Here is a 24,101-nt window from a genome sequence, read left to right as displayed (position 1 = left end):
ACTCCAATAAAACAACCAAGTAACTTCTTAAAAACAGAGTTGTTTCCTAACAGCTGAAAATTATGCTTTCCAAAATTCTTTGCTAAAAGCATCACTGCCATTGCTAGAACCAATATCGTAAGTATTTAAAATATATCTCTGTGCAGATATATATATATATATAGAGAGAGAGAGAGAGATAGCTGTGCATCAAGAGAATCAATCAGCTTGGAAGGAGAATGGAAGCTTTTCTTTTTATTTATTTCTACGGGATTATCCATTCTAAGGCTGTTCAGATATGCCCTGTTAATTCCATTTCAGAATAAAAGCTAAGTGTATTTAGTTCTTAAGTGACAGTCCCAAAGACAACTTATTCTCAACAGCAAGTAAAAAAGCAGCCAAAACATGAGGAATCGAAATGAAAACTGAATGTTGACTTCATCTGCATTATTTGGATTGACACTGCAAATACTGAATTGGCTGTAGTTGCTAAAGATGAATCATTCCTAGAAAATGATTGTATCTGTAAAAGAACAAAAGTGTGTGTATTTGTGTCTATTGTTTCTTTTCTCTAGAGCACAATATGTCAAGCATACTTCAAGGAAGAAGGTAATGGACTCTTCCCATTTATGCAGTCTTTGTTATATTCCACAATATTTTCCTTTTAAAAATGTTTTCATGATGATGTTCAACATCTCTGGTCCTGAAAGTTAAATGACGTACACGCCTTCTAGAGTGGGAAGAGACATATGGGAGCTTTACTCTTAGCAGTGTTCCCCCACTGACATCTCTGCAACTGTTCAATGGACAAAAGGCTTTTCATCAAGCAACTTGAACCTACCCTGACCCCAATCATCACTGACAAAAACCACGAGCAATCCAATAAAGTCTGCTATTTCAAAACCAAGTACAGTGAAGCAAATAAAGACAAAAAGTAATAATGAAAAAGAAAGCACTACATGATGGAATTCATCTGCACTACAATTTTTCTGCATTACTGCAGAAAAAAGCAGAAAGAGACTTATCTAACAGGAAGTAATAGACACTGTAGTAATTAGTAAAGTCTTGATCTTCTTACCAGAAATGGTTGTTGCAATTGATGCTTCTGCACGTTCAGTTTTTGTTTAAAAAGAAAAAAAAAAAAAAACAGGAACGCAGATTAGTAAACAGACACAGTAAATCAGATGCACACATAACCATTCACAGCAGCCTTTCCCTAGATTCCCACGAGTTAATTGTGCTCACCAGAAGAGGGCAACACCTGCTTATCAGAACAAATCCAGGCAGGAAAAAGGACATAAAAATATCTGACAAAATAAATTTAAAATACATTTGAAGTTTAAATCAAATTAAACTAAATATTATTTATTTTCTATAAATACTGGACAGTTTGCATTGTGTAACATTAAGAAAACAAAGATCGTTGTCCCAGGATGCACAAAAAAATACAAGCTAGCCCAAAAGCTGCATGCCTACCCAGTGTGTCTTGCTAATTCATGGGAATCAAACATATAATGCTACACGTGGGTTATTAAGAACTCTTCTCAGACTTCACACAACAACAGTGAGATCTCCTATTTAAAATTAATCCTATACACAATTGTTCTCCTTTCAGTCCTGAAAAAAGCTGCATCACAAAACACTAATTTGTTCCAAGTCTGAATCTCTGATCTTGATAGAAGTCAGCCAATTATTTATATACTAACCACTAGCTACTAAATCTTTGATGTTGTCAGAGTGAATGTTTGGATCAAAAAGAAATCAGGTAATTTGATATCTCATGCACGACTTCAAAGCTCTTCATTCACTGAGTAATTTTTGAGAGTGCCATTGGAAACTGAAACCAGAGTTTTCAGGCATACAAAGTTGTACTGATATATGAAGCCCACAAATATGCGGTGTTATTTTAAAAAATACAGTTGTTTTAACATTTTGTCCCCAAACTCAAAAGTTGTCCTACAATTTAATTACAATACACTACTTATGCTGTAAAGCCTTTCCTATTATTGTGGAAGGGTTAAATCAGAGACAATGAAAGTATACAGAAACAAACAGATTTTCTTGTTTAAAATAGCAAAACATAGCATCATCTGAGATGCTAATCACTCAGGTGATCCCTTGATTAGGCTATTTTGCCGTACTGAAAACTAAAAATAGCCTCTTTCAGAGGGACAAATTTAAACACAGCCACTGCAATGGGAGGAGAATTGCAGTGACTATATGTTCATTTCCTCTGGAAAAATTACCAACAATATCTGAATGATGAAAAACAAAATAAACAAAAGGGTGATCGGGATAATTAATTTGCAAATATTTATATATCTACATATTCAACAACTTCATGAATTAAAAAGTATCAGTGACAACATTTTATGAAATGCCAGAATAATGAGGAAAAAAAAGACATTTATACAGTTTTCTAGGAGAGAACTGTTTACATATATGTACACACAGAGTATATGAATTTGCAGAAACTGAAACAGGTCTACTACGTAGGCTGGTATTTCACCTTCCTTCAGACAGTGTGACTAACATGCTGGTTTTCTTCTTATAAAACAATGCTCACCTGCAGGTCTGGTGGTTTCTTCTGTAGCTGACAAAAAAAAAAAGCCAAAATAGCAACAATTAGGTGACAGAACTAAGACTAGAGATTTTTGCAACAGAAAGCAAAATTAAATTAAAGAGAATATGTCTCTCCTCAAAAAAACAAACACAAAGCAACAACAACAAAAAAAGAATACGAGGTAAGTTAAGAGTCCCAACGCAGCCAAATCAAAGCAGAAGACATTTAGCATATTCATTCTTCCTAAGGATCCCATGGTCAGGCTTTCAAATTACAGTTGGGTTTTAATAGTAAACAGTTAAACCATTAGAGAGTATTTTTACTTAGTTAAGCAGGTCTTTGAGTTGCAGAAGGGGAATTAAAATCACTCAGATGTCTCCCTTCATTCTATCTGGAAGATAAAATTTTCCTGCTCAGAACAGAGAAAGCACAGAGAAAAACATCATAGGACAGATCATGTGCTCAACCTGCTCTCATTAGGCTTAGCCCATCTTGAGAGGAGTCTCTAAAACGGACACTTCCAAATGTCAGAGAAAGACAAAGTGAAAAAGTCACTTTCTCCTTTGACACTATGCATCTATTTCCTCATTCATTCTTACCTTAAGGACGCCCTTTTTTGCGTGTTTGGGAACCTTCTAACTTCCTGTCATTAAACCAAATCTCTCACTTAAATTCAAGCTGGCTTGCAAAACTCCCTTGCTTGTATTCATTTCTTTTTCTTTAAAAAAACCAACTCAGTTTATCGCTTCTGTCTGTGAGTTTTCCCACTGCCTTTCCACTTTCAGTGTCTTCAGAATCTTTTCAGCACATTTGCTTCAGTAAAAACAAAGCAGAGCAAATAGCAAATGTACAAAAATGTAACATGTATGTGAGAAAATAAAATACTGGTGAATTATTAACTAAATGAGTTTTTACTAACACAGTAAGAAGCAAAGAAATAAAGAAAGCAGGGAGTGGGAGAGGTGGGTAAGACAGAACTGCTATATTCCAAACACATTCATAAAGTGCATGGAATAGACTTTGAGAGTACATCTACATCATGTAGATGCCCACATGCTCTAGAGCCACACAACCAAAGAGCATCTAAACAAGGAGTAGGCAGACGACACTGCTAGAACTCATATGGCTCTGACCTGTCCCACACAACATCATAGTCTGTAAATTGGAGAGTCACAGATGTGATAAATGGACCACTTTGGGGATAAGGACCTGGTTGGATGGTCACAGTCAGAGAGTTGTAGACAACAGCACAGTGTCCAGGTGGAGACCAACGATGAATGACAACCCTCATGAGTCTGTACTAGCACAGGTACTATTTTACATCCTCATCAGCGACACGGACAGAAAGAAAGACTGAACTCTCATCAAGTTTACAGATGATGCCAAGCTGGTGCAGTCAATGCAGTGGAGGAAGGAGTACCATCCAAAAGGACATGACATGCTTGAGAGGTGAGACCGTGTAAACCTCCTGAAGTTCAACAAGGTAAAGTGCAAGGTCTTGCACCTGGGTTGCGGCAATCACAAACATGAATACAGACTGGGTGATGAGTGGACTGAGAACAGCTCGGCATATGACTACCAGTACCTAAAGGAGCCTAATTGAAGGACAGAGAGGGACTCTTCATCAAGGAGCGTAGTGATAGGACAAAGACTGACGGCTTTAAACTAAAAGAACATAGCTTTATATTGGATGTTAGGAAGGTGTTATTTGCTCAGAGGGTGGTGAGACACTGGAATAGGAAGAAATGCAATGTCCATATGGGCTGAGGTGTAGACATGACAACTGAAGCCACCAGTCGTCTTAATTAATGGTTAGCACTTCATGCAAAAGCCTTTCCTTTCAACCAAAAAAAGCCCTGGAGAAAACCAAATCTTCAAAAGGGACCCACTTCTTGAAGTATGCATCACCTCACAGCAAAGGCCAGCACAGTTTCTGCCCACTAAGAACAAATATCTACCTGGAGAATCTGATCTTAAGGTCATTCTCAGATACTCTTGAAGAGTCAGTTCAGACATAGTCACTACAGAGAAACTGCTTCTCCCACCCTCCATATGCCTTCAACCTGCTTCGCAGATTTTGAGAGTACAAGTAATATCTTGAGGTAGATAAGAAAAGCTGCCCAATTACATGTTTAGTACGGTAGGACAATCAGTAAGAAGACAGCAAATTCTAAAAACATCAAAAGCTTTGTAGTTATAAATTCAGGGGCATGGGGAGCAAAATAAGCTAAACACAAGTCATGAAGCTGGGGCTTGGCAAATGCATCAAGTGATGGTGGCAGGCACAGACTGAGGAACTTTACTTGGGTCATAGATATCATACATATCTAACCACAACCTCTCTTATAGCACTGTATTCACATGCCTATTGTTGTTCTAAATTATCCGTAAGGAAGACTTGGTATAGAAAAAAATGCAACAGCCTCTGAATGCTGATAGTTGAAGAAGTAGCTGTGATATATTATTCAATTTCACATACATTTGACCACATTTGACCTCAGAGTTAGAAAAGAATGTGCATGTAGCCTATTTGGAGAAGAACTGAAGTTCGATGCAAACCATCCCTAAAGTTGATATGTAAAAGAAGAATAAAATCACTAAAAGGGGTACTAGTTACAAAACTAAACAGAACATTAATTTCCCTTGGGTTGCTTTCTAAAAACGGGAACAAGAAAATCCTTAAGCACATGGAATATTCATTTTATTTACTTAGTGCGTTTTTATCTGCAACACTGCTGGTCTAGGATCATCAAACCAATACACTGAATAGCCTATCCCAAACAAGACATTCCATACTGTAAGGATACTTTTCTACATTTTCTGTAATGGAAATTGTTTTCTGAAGATGCAAGAAGATACAACATAAATAACATTAAAAATAACAAAAATTTAAAAAACATAAACAAAATAACATTATTCAGCATTATTTTTTGCTTCTGCTGCAAGACAGAAGGTCTTGTCCCTTGCACAAGAATGAGGTGTTTCTAAAGGAAAAGCCATCTCCATTAAACAAACACTAGTTTCTGATACAAACATGAATCTATAGAAACAAAAGCAGCAAGTCACTTGCTGTCTTCATGTAACTCTGCACTGCTCTAACACAAACAGATAGCTAAGTAAAGACTGGGAACCCTACAGGCAGAGGAAGCTGTGGTACAAAACCAGGTTAGCAATTCATGCCACTGCTCCATTTCACTGCTACATAAATTTTACCTGAGAACCAACATTATTTGTGTTGTAACAACCTTTATTTCCCGTAACGACTTTTCTGACAATGCGAATCAACATAACTTTAGCATCTCTGATCTGCTAGGAAACTAAATCCATTAATAACAGTAGTCGAGGTGATGTTCACCAGATAACATAGCTCCAACAGTACTGAACCTGTGAGCATTAGGACCAGAGAGTTGAGTAGATAAGTCAGGCATTTGTTCACTAATTATTCAAAACAAGAGAAAGCCCTTAAAATACGCACAATGTACAATCATTTGTCTACAACAGGAATAATAAAACATATCCTTTTCTTCTCCCTACTTCCAATCTAACTCATGGTCAGTACACTCCTCTACATTTCTGGAAAGGCAACACCCTCTCTGATTCACCTGTCTTCAGGCAGCCCCTCCACCAGAAGTAAATCACTTTTTCCAGGGTGGAGGAGTGAGAAGCAACTAGAACCTGGCTGCAGATAACAACATTCTGTAAGAATTAAGCTACTGGCAGCTGTTTCTTGCTCCCCTATCTCAGGGGAACAGTGTTATAGATGACTAATGCTGTTTTACCTAATATTTTGTGATCTCCTTTAAATTTTTGCAAAAACCATCCTTTGAGTAAAACCAAGACAGAAACCAGAGGGTTTTCATGGGATAAGCAGAAAAAAGTCTGAACTGCCATGAAGTGGATCCAACTGCCATGAAGTGGATCCTCCACACAGACACCCATTCTGCCCTGTTAGCTGCACAGAGGAGCAGGGGATGGAACAGCACAAAGGGTCATGTCTGCCAGCCTATGTCTCTCAGGGACCTTGATGAGAAAATGCAAGAGACAGTCTGTTCCAGTCAGATCCAGATACAAAACATGCAGGAAATACTAAACCTAGTCACCGGTAAAAATACAGACCATATAGGACTACAGGATGAGAGGAAATGGCTTTAAACTGGAAGAGGGTAGATTTAGACTAGGTATTAGGAAGAAATTCTTCACTGTGAGGGCGGTGAGACACTGGAACAGGTTGCCCAGTGAGGCTGTGGATGCACTCAAGGCTCGGCTGGATGGGGCCATGAGCAACTTGGTGTAGCAGGAGGCGTCCCTGCATATAGCAGGGGAGTTAGAACTAGATGATCTTAAGGGTCCCCTCCAACCCAAACCATTCTATGATTTTATACATAATAGGCAGAAAAACATACACTTATTTGTTCTGGGGCATAAATGGTAGAATTTTGAAATGATATGAAATAAATTGCCTCAAATTACACTTGATTCAAATTAAAAGTCTGCCTAAAATGAGAATGGTTTATGTTTTCATGTAGAGACACCCTTAACCATGTTACATCTCCCAAAGAGACCAAGAGCAGAATTCAAATGAAAGAATCCCAAAGGGCACCTTGGTGGTTAGGTAATAATGTCTCTACAGGTGGCTGGACATGGCCGATACCACAGAATGGCTCTAGATATCCAAGACCAACTATTCTATTTCTGAGAAGATCAGTTCTAACTTACAAATACACACAAACATCCCATGAAAGCAGTAAAGTAACAGATTTTGAAGTAAGATATGGTAGCAAACTTTGTGCTGAAAGATTTTCCATTAAAAAATTCAATTGATTCAGGCAGAGAAAGTGATTTGCACAGCAGATTTCAACTAGAAATGGGAAAGACAAAATGAATGTTTCAAATGGATATGTATTATCACCTTCCAGCTTAAAAATTAAAACATTTCACACTCAAATGTCATTCCCAGGCTGTTTTGAATTCTCTACAAATGCTCATCTAAATGTTATCAGAGGGAACAGTGCTCATGTATGCTGTTAGTCACCAGTGCTGCGTAGCCATGACCCTCCATTTGTATTCAGTGTTACTGAGATAACAGCTGCATGAAAATGCTTCTCATGAACTTGCTCCTGAACAAAACCGAGTAGCTTCAACAGCCAAATATCAACCGCTGATATCCTGCAGATTTCTATCTAAAGAAATAGACGCCAACAATACTGCATACAATTCTTATATTCAAATTAAATCTGTATTTTCTGTTTAGAGATTGGGTTCCACTAACATCTGAGAAACACTGACAAAGTGAATCATTCTACCATGCAAGGCATAAACAATAGCATGTAAAAATCCTCTCCAGCCATTCCACTGTAGACATACTGACTCACATTGATTTTCAGTGCAAGTCAGATTTTGAGATGCACTGGATAGATTTGCAAGATGAAACTAGGCATGATCATAGTTTTACATTTTATGCCTCTCATGAAGTGAAGTCTGCTCTCACTCTTAGGGGTGGAAATACAGAAGAAATGATGGTCTATCACTGGTGATTGGACAGAAGCCAACATAAGAAAACAGTGAACATGCTTCTTCACATCAGGCTCTGCCACTTTGGCCAGTTCACTTCAGTAACCTTAACAGAAACATCAGGTGCATTGTTAACTCAGCTTCAATGTCACACGGGTTTTTATGGAAATTTGCTTACAAATACAAGTTTTGACAAGCTCTGTTTGTACAAAGATGTGCATTAGAGGCTGAGGTGAACCAAAACACCTCTTCCCTTGTAGGCTGATTTCCAAAACGCTCCTTCTATTCATACCAAAGAAGACTGAGGCAATGAAAGCAAAGAAAGGGGAGGTCAAACATGCCTTCTGTTAATATGTACAAAGTAGAGCAGTATGTGACTCATCAGACAGGCACTCCATAGTTATGTATTCCACATCTTGCCCCACCCCCTTCAGATCTATTTATTTAAGAACTTCCTTTAAGAGCTTCTAAAGGTTTCTATAGCATTGTGCCCTTACAATTCTTTAAAAATACATGTGAAAGTAACATCTTTCTACGCTTTTAGCTTGCATAACTTGCTTGGTGAACATAATAATACAGACCAAAGTTCGCTACTCAGCAGACTAGGATGAGTGGCAGCTACATGTCAATCTTCTGCCTAAAGAGGTAAAGCCTTAGGACTCCAACCTTCCTTCTAGGAAAGCTGATTCTGCCATCAGAAGAGTACACAATTCAGGAAATCTTTAAAAGACATTGCACAAGTCTAAATCACACCTCTTGTTCACATCTCCAAATCAGAACAGCATATACTGAAGTTTTCCTCAACCTTGAGTATGCACACAGGGCACTGATAACTTCCTATCAATCCTAAATCACTTTGTTCCCTCAGGTCTGAAAACCTCCTACAGGAACATCAGTAGCAGATTCAGCCACACAGGGAGTATGAGGACTCAAGGGAAAGAAGGGACAGCACCTTAATCTTGAAGACTGGACAAGACAGTCTAGAAAAATTAAAATGTCACCATCTAACACTGGATTGTATTCATGTAAAAAATGCAACTTAAGGTAACAGGCTCTGGATTTCTGCTAAAAGTTAGGGCACTGATGTCACAAATGAGGTGACAGAGCTTTAGTTCCAGTGACACTATTACTATTGTTCTGAATATCATGTATTCTACTTATTCATTGAAACCTGTAAAAGGTCATCTCTGTCATCTTTGTGCTCCTTGCATAAATGCGCAGTGTAACAGTTTGGATACTTATATTTTAATTAAGAATGCTACTGTTTAATATGTAACTGAAATGATTAATGTTTAAACAGCAAATTTCTTCAGTTGTCAAGTCACTAAAGGTGACTCGCAAATATCCCATGCAAAAAATGACAAGAGCTTTTGTCTTTGTATTCTTTTAAGTCAGAGAATATTAGTTACTAGCATTTTTCTTGCAAAAACAATAACGTCCATAATAAAGTCGGTCGTTAAATAGGAATAATTAATCAAGTACTAAGACAAATTACTCTCTGAATTTGGCACTTGGAACAGTAAACACCTTCTGTATCACCTGTTTGGCCTATGTGAAATACTTACATCTGTTCAGCTTGCAAAAGATACACCAAGCAGATGGGACCCAAAAGTCTTGTTACTGAAAGAATCAAGAGCTGCATCTTTAACTCAGACCTGAAAGTTTTATATTGCTATGCTCCCTGACTCCAAGAAATGTCACTGGCCATCATATCACAAACTGGGAAGCAGTCGGATAGATTCTTTCTTGCAAATCTTCAGATGCACACAATGCTTAGCTGCAGCACAAGTAAAACCCGTTCACTTCTGCAAAGTAATTTACTTTAAGTTCAGCATGTCTTTAAGTGTTTATCACATATGTAAATCTTAACAGAACCAGGACTCTGGTCCTTATTGTATCTAACATGGATAAGAAGCAACTCAACAAAATTTTGGTAATCTAAGTAATTAGTATAAAACTAAAATAAAAAGAAAATAAATATAGTTAAGAAAAGGAAAGCCAGAATAAGGAGGTAAAGAAACAGAAGCTAATGATGTGACACTAGGTCAATCTAAATTTACTAATGTGAGTCATTGCCTATGACACACCAATTAGATGATGGCTTACACTGCACAAAGACCTTGAGAAATCACAGAAAACCTGGTAATCTTTGACTGAATGTTTTACAAACAGCTGCTCCATGGGGGCATAAAACGTCAACCAGGTTATAACAAACTTCTTGTTATAAACTTGTCCTCCGGCACAATTACAACTTGAATGAAACACTTCCTTTTCACCGCTTGTGAGTGGCCCTTTGCCAGTTACATTCTATGCAGATACAAAATCAGATCTTTCCAAAGACTTACTGCTCTAAGCACATCTATTTTAACAGGACAGAGAACCCCACAAACTGGGTAATTTTTACAAAGGAGGACAGAGGAATTTCTAGAAAAAAATCCGATTGTGAGACTACCACCAGCAATCAAAGCTGCCTGATGCTGTCAGTGCTTTTTTTGTTTAACTGTCACAATGGTAGGCACTAGACAGTCACCTTCCACAGGCTGGTCCTTTCTTTCCCAGAAAAAAGAAATCTTCTGTCTCTGTTTTAATGCCCTTACTACAACACTTGAAACATACAAACATAGCCAATGAGTGATTCTAAAATTACACAGCTAAATTATATTTTTCCATCTTCACAAAATGGGTAGGTAAAGTTTAAAAGGACAGAGATGATGAAGACCAAGACCATCACCACAATCTAACATAAGCACTTCTGTTCTCGTTTAAGAAATCAAGCAAACTAATAACCTTAAAAACTCCAGGCCATGGGCATAATGCCATTTACTACAGTTGACAAAATGGCTCCTACCCAAATTTCATTTCTCTTTTACCTCAGCTGAGAGGATAGCAAAAGCTAGAAAGAAGATTATTTTCTTAACTCCTTCTCAACTATACTAAAATTCATTTTCTCTGACAGTATAATTTTATTTTGTTCTGTTTTAAAGCTTTCTGTGGCTCTTTCTCAGGTCAGCGCAGAACTTAGAGAAAGGTGTTAGAAACCGTTTGGACATTTTAATAAAGGAATATATTGCTACTACAGAAATGAGAGTAAATTAGAGTCTCCAGTAATCTTCACAGATGTAGACCACACAAGCACAATACACAAGACCACACACAATAGTTTGCCAGTAATTATGCAAAAATTTGCATGCATTTAGGCCCAAACCCAACAATTTTGCAAATGAGGGCCATCAACACTTTCCTATGCATTTATTCATATAATATAACGTTTGTAAATTGATTAAGATGACATTAACAGAAAGCCCTCATACTCCAAGGAGTTGGTTGGATGCATCCCACTCCAACTGCCATTACATGAGCAGCATACAGACACAAAATTGGAGCAAGCTGTAAGTCTTCAAAAAGCACATCAGTAAACTTCTAAATCTGTATGAAAGCTAGTGAGAGCTGCGGACTCTCACCATCTCCATAAACAGAAAAAATGAACAATAGACAAAGACTTTCTAAAATACAGAAGAGAAAATGTTAGACATTTTGCATTAACTTTTTGCAATAATGCTACTCTAAAAGCAGGGAAGCAGTGATACTTACCACATGGCAAAGAGCTGTCCTCTTCTATTGTCTTATTAAACATCCAATCCTCCTTTCTCCAGCCTACAATACTACCATCTCTGCAGTGCTTAGCAAGGTTTATATTTGCTTTATCCCACATTCTGAACATGTACAGCTCCCCAGTCATACCCTGGCCAGGTGACGTAGCTGTACCTGGCAATTTTGAGCAGCCAAGTAAGAACTGCCCTTTTCCAGGGAGAGACATTTTTCCATTTAGTTTTTCGTTTGCTCTTTTTCTTCCATTTATGAATAACTTCACTTCCTTATCTTCACTTTTCCACTGGGTACATATTTGGTGCCAGACATTTTCTTGAAGCATCTTCACTGTCGTATCTATTTGATTTCCAAACAGCCAGATCCTCAAGTTACCATGATCTCCACTAAGTCCAAGGTCATGCTTATTTACAGAGGGATTACTGTTAGTTGTTTCTTGATTGTATACATACGCTGTCCAGGGACTACTGGAGGAATTTAGCTTGAGGTGCACACAGACAGTGAATTCTTTCAAAGACAGCAGAGAAATTCTTGGCGACATAATCCAAGGATCTTCACATTCTGTCTTAAAGACCGCTTTATATAGTCCTAGGAAATCCTCCTGATCTAAACAAAGAAAAGGTGATTTGCAAAATTACTTTTTTAAAATGATTGTCTACATTGATGTTATACTTTCATATATGAAATTGAAATTACCTATGAAATTACCCAGTTTTCAAATCAACACATTACCAAAAAACTTTGATTCCTTCTATTCTGTTTGTTTGGGTGGGAGGGAGGACCAGCATATTTGGAAGCAGGTAATCAATCCTAGCTATTCAAGAAGGTTTTGACATAAAACTCAGGCACAACACAAAGTATGAAACATAGCTCCCTAACATAACACTCAACCTACAAGTGGGAGAATAAAAAAAGAGAACCAGGTTCCTATTCCCAAGACTGCACAGGTATTTTGCACTTATGATACTGGATAAAATATGGACTGAGTTGGAAGGGACTAAAATCCTTAATGCCTTCTCATCCACCACACTTATTTTCCGCATATCAACAAACAAAAAACTGAGATTCTTAAATAATTTGCTGTATTTGCTGTTTGTATTTGCTGTTCAGCTTCATCACGAAAGGTGGGAAACAGCCATTACTCCAGAAGAGAATGAGTTTGGGTAGCTTTCAGGAAACATGGTTTGGAGTCATTAATTAAATTTACACCCCTGTAGCCCCCATCCCATGTTCTCTACCAGGGCATTTACTTGCAGAGATATCTGATCTATGAATCTTACATTTACTTAGGCACAAAAATGGCAACCTGAAGTTTAACTGTGACATAAACATAATTTTAATCGCAAACAATAAATTTACTGGTAAAAGCAAGATTTTACACTATGTCATCATGAGTAAAAGAAGCAGGGCCATAGAATGTCTCAAACAATAGAATCTGACCATAACTATTAAGATCTTGTAGATGTCTCAGTTCTTCCTTTGTCCCACAGGTACAGGCTTTTGTGGCTGTAGATGCAGGCAACCTGAAGCGGAGCCTTCATTTTTATTTGTGGAAAAAAAACCCACAATCCAATTATACGATCATTATCAATATTGCCTGCTCCATGATGCACCCACCCATCAGCAACAAAAGTAAATCCAAACAAAAATAATTCCCATGGGACAAGTAATGGAGCTGTGGAAGAAGGAAGCCTAGTAAATGCTCAATAAGTATAAGAGAATGCATTACCAATAGATTTTGGAAGGCATCACTTTGTCAGTATTCACAAAGTTTTTATATACCCCATACAAAAAAGTAAGTAACTAATCATGATTGATCAGGGTTGGATAGCAAAAAGAGATGGGTTAATATACAAATAATGTTTTTTCATTAGTTCCCTTATGAAAAGACAAATTTTGACGCAACTTGCATCCAGCTTTTCTTTCTAAGGTACATCACAGTCACTGTCTTAGCTTGCTGTCAGGATCGCTGCCAGCTCTTTGGTCAATAGGGATGACACAGGGATTTGCTCAAATATTGTGTCTCTTAGCCACAGAGATGTCAGACTTCTTTTTCAATAAGAAGAAATGAAACACAGGAAGAAATTCCTGTTGTGGCAACTGTAGTACAGGCTACCAGAAAATGTTTAAGACATTTATTAATCAGTCTTCATGTAAACTTGCCAATAACAGTTCTTGTTGATTACTACAGCTTTGAAACTCCCCTCGTAATACTAATTAACAGAATCCTGTAGACATCTTTCACAACCTTGAATTATTTCTGAAGTTCAACATCTATCACAAAGGTACTACACAAGGCTATCAAGCAAGGAAACCCAAACAAATTCAGGGTTCAGGCCAAATTAGATGAAATTCCTAATTAGCAGCCAGTAGACTTTCACAGTTTGGCACTGTAGAAACAGAACATACATCCTAACAGCAAGCAACAGAACTAATGCCCTCTGTTCACCCCGAAGCATGAATTTACTCATTCGGTTTAGCTATTTGTCACGGTGCATGGACAAAATCTAGCATACTCGGGTAAGAACTGACTTACTAAATGGAACAGCTAGGTAGATACAGTCATACGTCAACACTTGTAACATAGGCTTCTCTGAAGAAAAGTAACTGATCAGGTCTTTCACTATTAAATAGGAATTATGCTGAAGGTTTGGAAAGATCTGATGAAGCTGCTATTCTTCACAGACTGTATGTCAGTAGTATGTTTGCATGACTCACATGCCCTCTGAAATTCCTGTAAGGAATCTTAAGCCTACAGAGATGGCTATAGTGGCTGGTGAAGGAAGTCTCCTGACAAAGACTCAAAACATAAAATCACTGTTAACTATCCAGGACCCCTTTATATTTGAAAAATTAGAAGTCCATTTCTGAGCAGAAATGTTAATTAAAGCTTGCAGCAGACTTAATTTGGGAAGCAAACAAATTCTGACAGAGGCTTGATGCTGTGTTAAGCATTAAATCAGGGTTTGTTATTGCTATTAATTCACAACAGCAAATTAATTACAGGGCTGCAAAATCATAGAATGTTCTTTATAGATGCTTGACACTATGAAGCCACTGAGTTAGAAATTATCAACATTATCTTGGCTAGGCCTGTTATATATGTAGGTGGGTGTAATACAAGCAGAAGCTAACAATACTTCAAAGCCTTGGAAATTCAGTTAATCATCATTTATTTTCTCTAGTAAGGGTACTTCTGTGCTGCAGCCCACTCCTGTTCATAGAACCAAGGAGCTGGAACTGGCTGTCCTCTGACAGGGTCATTGAGCTTACAATTATTTCCTTTGTGTACAGATAATGCAAACTACATTTGGAAACCTGGCTACTGAATATATATTTTTGTCACCACAGCACAGAAAACATGGCATAGGAGAAAGAATGCTCTAAACATCTGCAGAGTAGGAAAACTAAACAAAAATAACAAGTTGGAGTCAAGAAAACTCCATTCAGTAGAAACTGGAGACTAACTTCCATGTGGTATTTGCTATATTCAAGCACTTAGCCTCCTTCAGAAATGCAAGATGTTCTTTTTTAATATATTCACATCACTAAAGGAAAGTGCTGAGACTAGATGTAGCACTAAAACTAAAAATATTCACTGTGTGCTCTCTCAAGCAATGGAAGAACTCCTGAAAAGTGTGCCCCGGTGGCGCAGTGGTAGGAATGCTGCTTGCAACACCGGAGGCCCGGGTTTGAATCCCCCCCTGTGGCGCAAGTGGTAGAAGTGCCGCTCTGCTACACAGAGGCTCGAATCCCGGGGGTTGGACTCGATGATCTCTAAGGTCCCTTCCAACCCACACGAGACTGTGAGACTGTGATGATGATGAAAAGTATGTATATACCTTCAAACATTTAAAACACGCTTTTTGAACTTAATAAAGTAATGCAGGAGGAGAACAAAAATGTAATCTTTTTTCAAACAATTTCAGACATTGAACTGATGTCTCTGCAAGAAATAGTCAGCCACAGGTAATAAGAATTATACCTGTAAGATCCTTCCAATTGGCTGCAACTTTCTTTACATTGCTAATATCTACTATTTGAGTACAATAGAACATTGCTACAGTTGAGCATTCTTTTCAATAAGGGTAATCATGTGTTTACTCATACATATAATCTGTTTTTTAACCAATAACAACAACAGTCATTAATTTCTATGCAAGTGTTTACAATCTGTAACACATTTGGCTTGCTGCAGTCCATAAAAATAACATCAAAATAATCTTAAACCTTTGCATATTCCATCTAGAACTATTAGCTGCTATTTGTGAAAAGTTTAAAATAAACTTTCTACACGTGGACAGATTAATTCTTCTGGGAATTCTGAAGCTAAGAACTGTTTCCTCCTTTTCAGTCAGAGTTATATTTAGACAGATGGGGATAAACTCTGCTGCCACATTATGCAGCGTCCTACATGTTGGAAAGATCACAGATAATTCTTTTCTGTTCATATTCCTGGAAAGTATCTTAGTTGAGGAAAGAACTGAGCAGAGATGATGCTGACAATGGCAACAGCCTACAATGAAACAAAAATACTATCAACAAAATACTGTGGAATCAGAAATCGACTCTTGCATCAGTTTAGGTCTTCTTGAAGGATCACTGACACTTGCAATTGTTGATCTAGATACCTCCATGACAGCAAGTTATATACAGGTGAAAGAAAAAAAAATCCTTCTTTGCTTCCATTCTCAAAACTCTAGATGTAGCTGAATTGTCCCTGGCAAAATGTTTGTAGGACATTTGTCCATATTTTGGTTTTCAAAGTACCTAAGGTTACAACTTGATCATTTTAGCAACAGTTTTGTAATGTGAACCTCAAATTCTGCCTCAAAAGAAGCTTCATTTTACAAAAACTACTACATTTGGAGAATTAGAATTAGACTATTCTGCTAACATAAAAATTCCTAGCTAGTAAAATGTCATTAAAAAGGCATATTTATTAAGTGTATTTGATATGTAAGAAACTCTCACCTTCTGGAGTATAACATGCCACAAAACATGAAGGAGCTTCTAGAAATAAGCATTATGTAAATGGCAAAAAAAAAAATCTCTTTTTTCTTTACTACTCCATGCACAACATTAGCATAAGAAGTTTTACAAATGACAAGCACTGTTATCTGTACCTGCTGAGGTTCAGCATGAGACTTGCACTTGAGCTTCACAAACAGTAAGGAATGAAACACAAACTTGCTGATCCTACTTTTCCTCATACACAAAAACATCACCACGTTAGTTACTCCATTTCTACTAGAAACAACAAGAACTTTGATTCTTTTTCATTTACTGCTATAGAAGGAGCATACATCCGTCAAATTCAAATGCATAATTTCTGTTAATATATTGTGTTAGTATGTGTTCTATGTAAAATTAAAAGGGTCTTGAAGTTTTCACAAAAGAGCAGTATAAAATATTTAAAGGGAGATTCTGACAATAGTTCCACCTTCAGTTAAAAAAAAAATAGCAGGAAAGTAATGTTTTGTTATTAGGTATTGCACTCACATTTTCTCCTCATCCACAGGCAAACAGAAATTACTACTGATGACTCTTTGTGAAAATAAATACTGAGTTTGCATATCCAAAATGATTACCAGATGTTTTAGCTGTTGGTAATGATAATTATTCCCTTTGATTTCAAGAAGGCAGAAAGTTGCCTGTTGTGAATATAATCAAAAGTTCTATTCATAAAGACTAATGCTGATCACTGGAATATTAACAACAAATTGGGAAAAACATGTCTTACCTTTGCCGGCAGTGGCCAAGAACAAATGAAGAAGGAGGACTGGGAAAGCAATCCTGAATCTCAATAAAATGTGCTGTATTCTGCCAACACAGCAGTGCTGTCTTCCCCAGGCAACCATTCTAGAAGAAAATAAATAAATACATAAATAAGTCATTGCAACTAGAAGAAACACAAGTGTGTGAATACTGTGACAAATGATGCTTCCAATGCAGATGTGTTAATTTTTCAGCCCTGTTATACTACTGGTCATGTACTATGCACAAATGCACTGTGGAGTATTGCCATGTCACCAATAAATAAATAGCTGTTGGAGGAAAAAAGCAAACAAACATTCACGCTCTAATTCTCCAAAGACTCACAAATATATCAGATCATGACTGCAAGTCCTTACACAAGTAAAGTTTAGAAGTTCATAAGGCAAACAAACATCATAAGCCTCACAAACAAAACACACAAGAGTGACACCCTGGTGAGCTTTTTGAAAAGCTTTATTAATCACAGGACGTAACTGGGAAGCACTTGTTTGGTCCCCAACCCGCAGGTTCTATTAGCTGACATTTAATAGCATCACTGAGAACCTCTGAAGTATACAAGACTTTGATTCCCACTCCTCATCACATTCTCATGACAAAACAGTTACTGCAAATTTCAACAACAAATAAAATGCAACAAGCCACTGTGCACAGAAAGTTCCTAGAGAATATAACAGAAAACTGATTTCTCTATGTCTCTTCTTAGTGATGGTTGCCTCAGGTGGGCAGTAGGAAATTGTGATGGAAAACAAACATGCTTCCTATAATTATATAATCCCATAAGATTTAGCACCCCCAAGAATTACTCTTTTATAATGAGATCCTTGGGAGAAAAAAAAGGGAAAAAAAAGAGTGTATATCTTCTGGATATTTTGCATGCTTAAAGAGCCGTTAAATAAAACATTCATGTGCTTTTTCCATGCATTAGGTCTTTTTAGAGTTTTACAGAGACGTATTTGTTAGCAATTCTGTAACTGATTTGAAATAAACACAAAGCAGTTAACTTTATGTATTTATTGTATGTATCTTTTATGTGTCTGCCTTATGGAAGGCTACAGCATCCTGCACAGACACAGAAGTTTAACATGGCCATCACAAACCTGGTGTATTCATACCTGGTTAGCACTGAGAATCAAGCTACCTGTATTTTTGTACATGTTGCATCAAGCTGCAGTAGGTTTTTTTCTTTACATGAACTGTTAAATGTTCACTCCTGAGGGTTATAAATTCTTGCTAAAGGTGAGGGCTAACATAAATTTTTTTCCAGCACTCACATTAACATAAATATTTATTAGAATAAAATGGTTACTATGGGGTGAAGCCTCCAAGTAAGCACTAAGGGAATATACTGGCAGACATGTAAATCAGTGAAGTTGCTAAGTAAACAGCACTTTGGAAATTGATTAAACATGCATGCAAATAAATTATACACATATGACTGTAATATAGAAAACAAAGGAAAGGTTTTCTGAAGATTAGAACAGCGCCATGTTACTGCCAGCCATCGTTTCCAACAGTTACACAGTATATGGTATTTCTGGCAAAAATATGATCGTACTGATTGGATTAAAGAAGACTGACCTAGATGATGACATATGCAGTTTCCACTTTGCAGATGCTGGATGCATGCTTGAAACCAGAATACTCTGAGGAAATAACTATCAAGCTATGGCAAGATCATGAGTGACAGCTGCAACTAATAATAAAGCTTTTCAGACAGTACATTAAGTAATTACACTAATTATTCTAAGAACTTGATAACAAAAATTGCCATGCATAACACTGGTAGGTTTGTGACTGACAACTTGCAAGGATGGTCCACCTACAATATAACTTCATGGTGTTAAAAGAAATGCACATCCAAACGCTGTGTTTCCTTTCTCTGATTACTCACACTTCCCATTCCCATCTCAAATTAGGTCACTCCCAAGCAAAGCCAAGCTGCACATCTATTCCTTCAATCTATGGGGAAATCTCTTTTTGGTACTGGAAACCATACACTCACAGTAATGCTGCTAGACAACAAACGAAATTTCAGCAGTCCTTGCCTCTACTGCCTACAAATGAAGAGCTGAAATATGAATGGGATTGAGCCCCAAAAAGCTCAGCAGAACCCAAAAGCTTAGCAATTGTTGCTGGTAAGTGTTGAAGCAAATTGCTTGCTTTGTGTCACATAAAAATCTGATCTGAAATGCTTCCAAATTCTCTGCATTCAGTTTCAGGATAGAGGCAAGGTTTCTTGTTGAGAGAATACAGTCATATCAAGAAGTCCAAAGCTATTCAGTTACAAATGTGGATTAATGGTCTCATGGGACACAATAAAAAACAGAGAGCAGGAAAGTGAATGAACATACAAAGGGAATTCCCAACATGATCACAACTCAGTTGACCTTTAGCAAGACCTTCAAGATGGATGCTAGCTCAGCATTTGTTCCAGCATCTAGTGAAAATTACAATAAAAACAAAATATTAGGTATACAATATTATCGTTTCTTTCATTTCACAACAATTCTGCTTACACTCTATTAAGGAAGAAGATCCGCCTGTCTATACTATCATTATTTTTTAGACACTGACAAGTCCACATTCTTATCACTAATATTAACTAGATTATTTCATGCTATTTTTCACTAGTTCTCTGATGGAATTGCCCTTCCACACAATGGGACTTTCACCTGCCTAAGTAGCACAGAGTTTCCACAGGAGATGAAACAGCTTGATCCAAACAAACACTGTGACGGGGTAATCTACTGCAGAAGGGCAGGTGAAAGAATCTTAAGGGTTACCCAAAGAAAATAGTTAAAAACCAAGGTCCATAAGGCTTTCACCTTGTTTACTCCACCGTACCCAGCTTTTCACCTCTAAAAGATAAATAGCATTACTTGTAGTTAATGTTTTCCAAGCACTTCAGTGGACTTAGAAGAACCACAGGAAATTGGGCTCGTGTTGCAAATGCGCTTGGAATCATAGAATCATAGAATCATAGAATAGAATCACAGAATTACCCAGGTTGGAAAAGACCTTGAAGATCATCAAGTCCAACCGCAGCCTAACCAGAACCCTAACTCTAACAACCCTACACTAAATCATATCCCTAAGTACCACATCCAAACAGCTCTTAAACACATCCAGGGATGGTGGTTCAACCCCCTCCCTGGGGAGCCTATTCCAGTACCTAACTACCCTTTCTGCGAAGAAGTTCTTCCTAATATCCAACCTAAATTTTCCCTGGAGCAACTTGAGGCCATAATGCATAAGAGACGTGATCTGTGCCTCTGCAACCCGCCCCAAGGGTGTCTGCTTGTTGCAGCCCCACTCAACATGCTGTGGGAGAAGTCTGGACTGTGTTCCAAGCGTAAACTCACATCAAGGTACCTTGCACATCCTAAGCCACTTCTTGCCTTTTATTACAGAAGACACATTTTTACTATCCTGAAAGCCACAAAAATAATAAAATCAAACCTTAAATACAGCTGCCTGCACTGTACTATACTTTGTTACATCCCCCTTTGAAAATTACATTCAAGTTTCACAGTGCTTGTTGAACATGTCTGTTTACTGGCAATCATTTTCCTCATCCTTAATTTCAGCCAGAGCTGATTCTCACAGCCAGTGCATGAGCTGTTGGTAACAGAAAGTTTGTTGGAAATCCCAACTGTAAGCAATCAGTCATTAACTTCTGACCGTGCTGTCTACTGCTGTGCTTCACACTGTTTTGTTCACGTCCCATTTATTCCATCTGAGGCTTTCAGAGTCAGATCTTGGATTTTAAAATATATATTACCAGATTTATGGAATTTACTGTTGAGGAGGACAGTAGTGATGAATGGTAAGATTCTGGCTGTTGATTCTGACAGTCTTCATTATTCAAATCTTTACCAAGTGAAAAACGACAGTAAAGAGCCAAATTGCTCAGGTACGAGAGTTTCTTAGTGCTTTGGATTTCTTTCAGAAACAGAAAACTACTGACTTCTTCCATCAACCCCATCCCAGACTGGAACGAAACTGTAGTAAAGTTTCTATGTTATTTTTAAATTTTGGCTGAAGCAAGTGAGATGTAATAGGGAGGACGCTATGTTGGAAAGTCTTATGTCACTGTGAATTTTGGCACATATAGCATCTACCAACTTAAGTTCTAGACTTAAGACAAGAAACACACCACTGAATTAAAAACGGTCTTCTATGTGCTTGTTTTCTTTAATGTATTTTTCCAGAAGACAGTAATAGGATTATTATTGTCTGATAATAGCTTGGCTTTCATTAATTCCTTTCCTTACTTATCAAAGGCTGTAGAATCAGACTCACAGAGTTCCATGAAATCCAATCACTTCAAGTAGAACATCGCTTTTTCTAAAAGCTGTAATGGTAACATCAACTAAAGGATCCATCAAGTAAGTCCTCCTGACATAAATCTTTACCGCTTTCAAAGGTATTTAATCTTTTTCTTATTGGCTTACAGAGCACAGCAAGCCACCTGGCTAGACACTAGTCCTCTGGAAAACTTACAACTCTCAACAGAAAGAAATGGGAAGAAAAATTCTTGGAGGAATTCATTCTTTTACTTAGTCTTTGCCTAAGACTAAATTCAGTTTGCACAACACTGGAACTTTTAAATTGAGATGTTTAAATTTCGTTTTACAATAAATAGATTTATAAGGCTGCCCTCAGTTACACTTACAGATCTCACCCTTAGATTTGTATAGAAGCGTAAGCTGATTTGCTAACACAGTGGCTGAGTGTTTAAGGGTTTGAAATCCAATGGGGTCTTCCCATACAGGTTCATAGTCTGCTTGACTTGTCCTCTTCTTCCTCCTTCCCCTTCTTAGTAGGAGTTTCCTCCCTTAATAAACAAGCGGACATTCATATCACTTCCTCTTGCATATAGCAGAGGCAGATACTGGCGTGGGTTGGTTCTCAGGTTCAGATGCAGGGCCTGACTGGAGCAGCGTACAGTGTGGCTCAACAGACCAAGCCCCCGTGCTTTGCAGTGGTTTGGACCTCTTAGGAATTATTACAGTCTACCAGTTGTTTGGGATCCTGCACTTGCCCAGGGGCAAAGTCTCTAAGTACTGAATGTGCCCACTGTTCTAGGTGCACACCAATATCCTCCCACACTCCCTGCCACTCACAGCTATCCAGGCTCCAGGCAGATCTCTGGGTGGTATTCTTAAATAGCTGCTTAACCTTAAACAAAACCTGAAACATGTTCAGGAGGTGCAGCAATAGGAACATGATTGTTTTAACATCCCAAGGAAGGATGTTCAAAATCCTCAAGGGGTATTTTTACTGTCCTGGAAGAGGAGAGGGTGAAGAAGTAAGGAAAAGGGTCCTCCTTTCTCCCTCAACACACTGCCACCCTGAGAAGAAAAAGTAAAGATTCTAATTACAGTTTCCTAGACATGGTTCCTAAAGTATGAAGGTGATGGCAATGCTGAGTACCAGTACCAGATTTGTCTGATGACTGGCAATTTTATCATATCATATCATATCATATCATATCATATCATATCATATCATATCATATCACATCATATCACAAAGAGTCTGCCCCCTTCTTTCTTAAAGCTACCCCTTTAGATACTGAAAGGTTGTACCACGTCTCCTCAGAGCCTTCTATTCGCTATGCTGAACAAACTCAGCTCTCCCAGTTTGTCCTTGGAGCACCAAAAGGACTGCTATGGTTTAACCCATGAGACAGCTCAGCATCAAACAGCCATTTGCTCCCTCCACTCCTCAAAGGGATGAGGGAGAAAACCAGAAATGGGTAAAAACTGTGTGCTGAGATACAGTTTAATAGGGAAGAAGAAGAAAAAAAAAAGGCCTAGAATGACAGAGAAGTGATCGCTCAGCTCATGCTTTTAATTTTCCTACTTTTGGAAAATGGAACTTGAAAGTTTCCTATACCTTATTATAAGTGGGGGAAAGAAATGAAACAGTCCTTTCTGCTCAGTTCACAGGCCCACCTTCCCCACTCTCCACCCCATACTCTATTGGCTTGCACAACAGCATCACCTCCAAGACAGTCTAACAAAGAAATGACACTGATTACATCCTAAGCTTTACTTTATGGACATAGCAGGTCTCTTGGATCTTTCCACTGGAGCTGTTAAAAATCCCTTGGAAGCTACAGAGTACAACATTTGGTGAAAGTGGTTTGGTTTTGATTTATTTTTGTTTGTTTGTTTTAAACAAGCACAGACTGTTTTAATCAACAGCTCAATGGCCAAACATGCCACTTGAATCAAAGAAATAAAGCTTATCATTTTTGACAGACAGATACGCTGAAGCAACCCATCTTCCAGAACCCAACCCTACCTACAGGTCTGGTAATGAATATGGCATCAGTACTCTGTGCAGCACAAGGAACTACAGTAACTTTGACTCTTCTTTATATGGGGTAAATACTTTCTGCTCCTCTGTTAAGCCATTCCCTGAAGGGAACTTACACCCAGGAGGGAAGTAAACTCCTGGAAAGGGCTGACAATAGCAGGACACGGGGAAATGGTTTTAAAGTAAAAGAGGGAAGATTTAGGTTGGATGTTAGGGGGAAGTTCTTCACTAGGAGAGGGGTTGGCCCTGAACAGGCTGCCCAGGGAGGTTGTGGATGCCCCGTCCTTGGAGGTGTTCAGGACCAGGTTGGACGGGGCCCTGGGCAACCTGATCTAGT

The 24,101-nt window shown here is 38.0% G+C and overlaps 1 protein-coding gene across 4 annotated transcripts in view; it reads right to left on the bottom strand.

Moving 5' to 3' along the window:
* ADGRG2 (adhesion G protein-coupled receptor G2) overlaps positions 1-24,101 on the bottom strand; it is a 52,374-nt gene that overhangs the window by 23,148 nt on the left and 5,125 nt on the right. For all 4 annotated transcript variants that reach the window (XM_032441054.1, XM_015886254.2, XM_032441059.1 and 1 more), the window contains exons 2-5: positions 17,403-17,521; positions 11,645-12,265; positions 2,546-2,572; positions 1,058-1,084 (exon numbers count right to left, since the gene is read on the bottom strand). In XM_032441054.1, the coding sequence (XP_032296945.1) occupies positions 1,058-1,084; positions 2,546-2,572; positions 11,645-12,265; positions 17,403-17,520 (793 nt within the window). In that variant the 5' untranslated portion in view covers position 17,521. The remainder of the gene's footprint in view (positions 1-1,057; positions 1,085-2,545; positions 2,573-11,644; positions 12,266-17,402; positions 17,522-24,101) is intronic.

Source organism: Coturnix japonica, chromosome 1 (genome assembly GCF_001577835.2).
Source record: "Coturnix japonica isolate 7356 chromosome 1, Coturnix japonica 2.1, whole genome shotgun sequence".
In the NCBI taxonomy this organism is placed as follows: Eukaryota; Metazoa; Chordata; class Aves; order Galliformes; family Phasianidae; genus Coturnix; species Coturnix japonica.
This window is presented reverse-complemented; position numbering and strand designations above follow the sequence as displayed.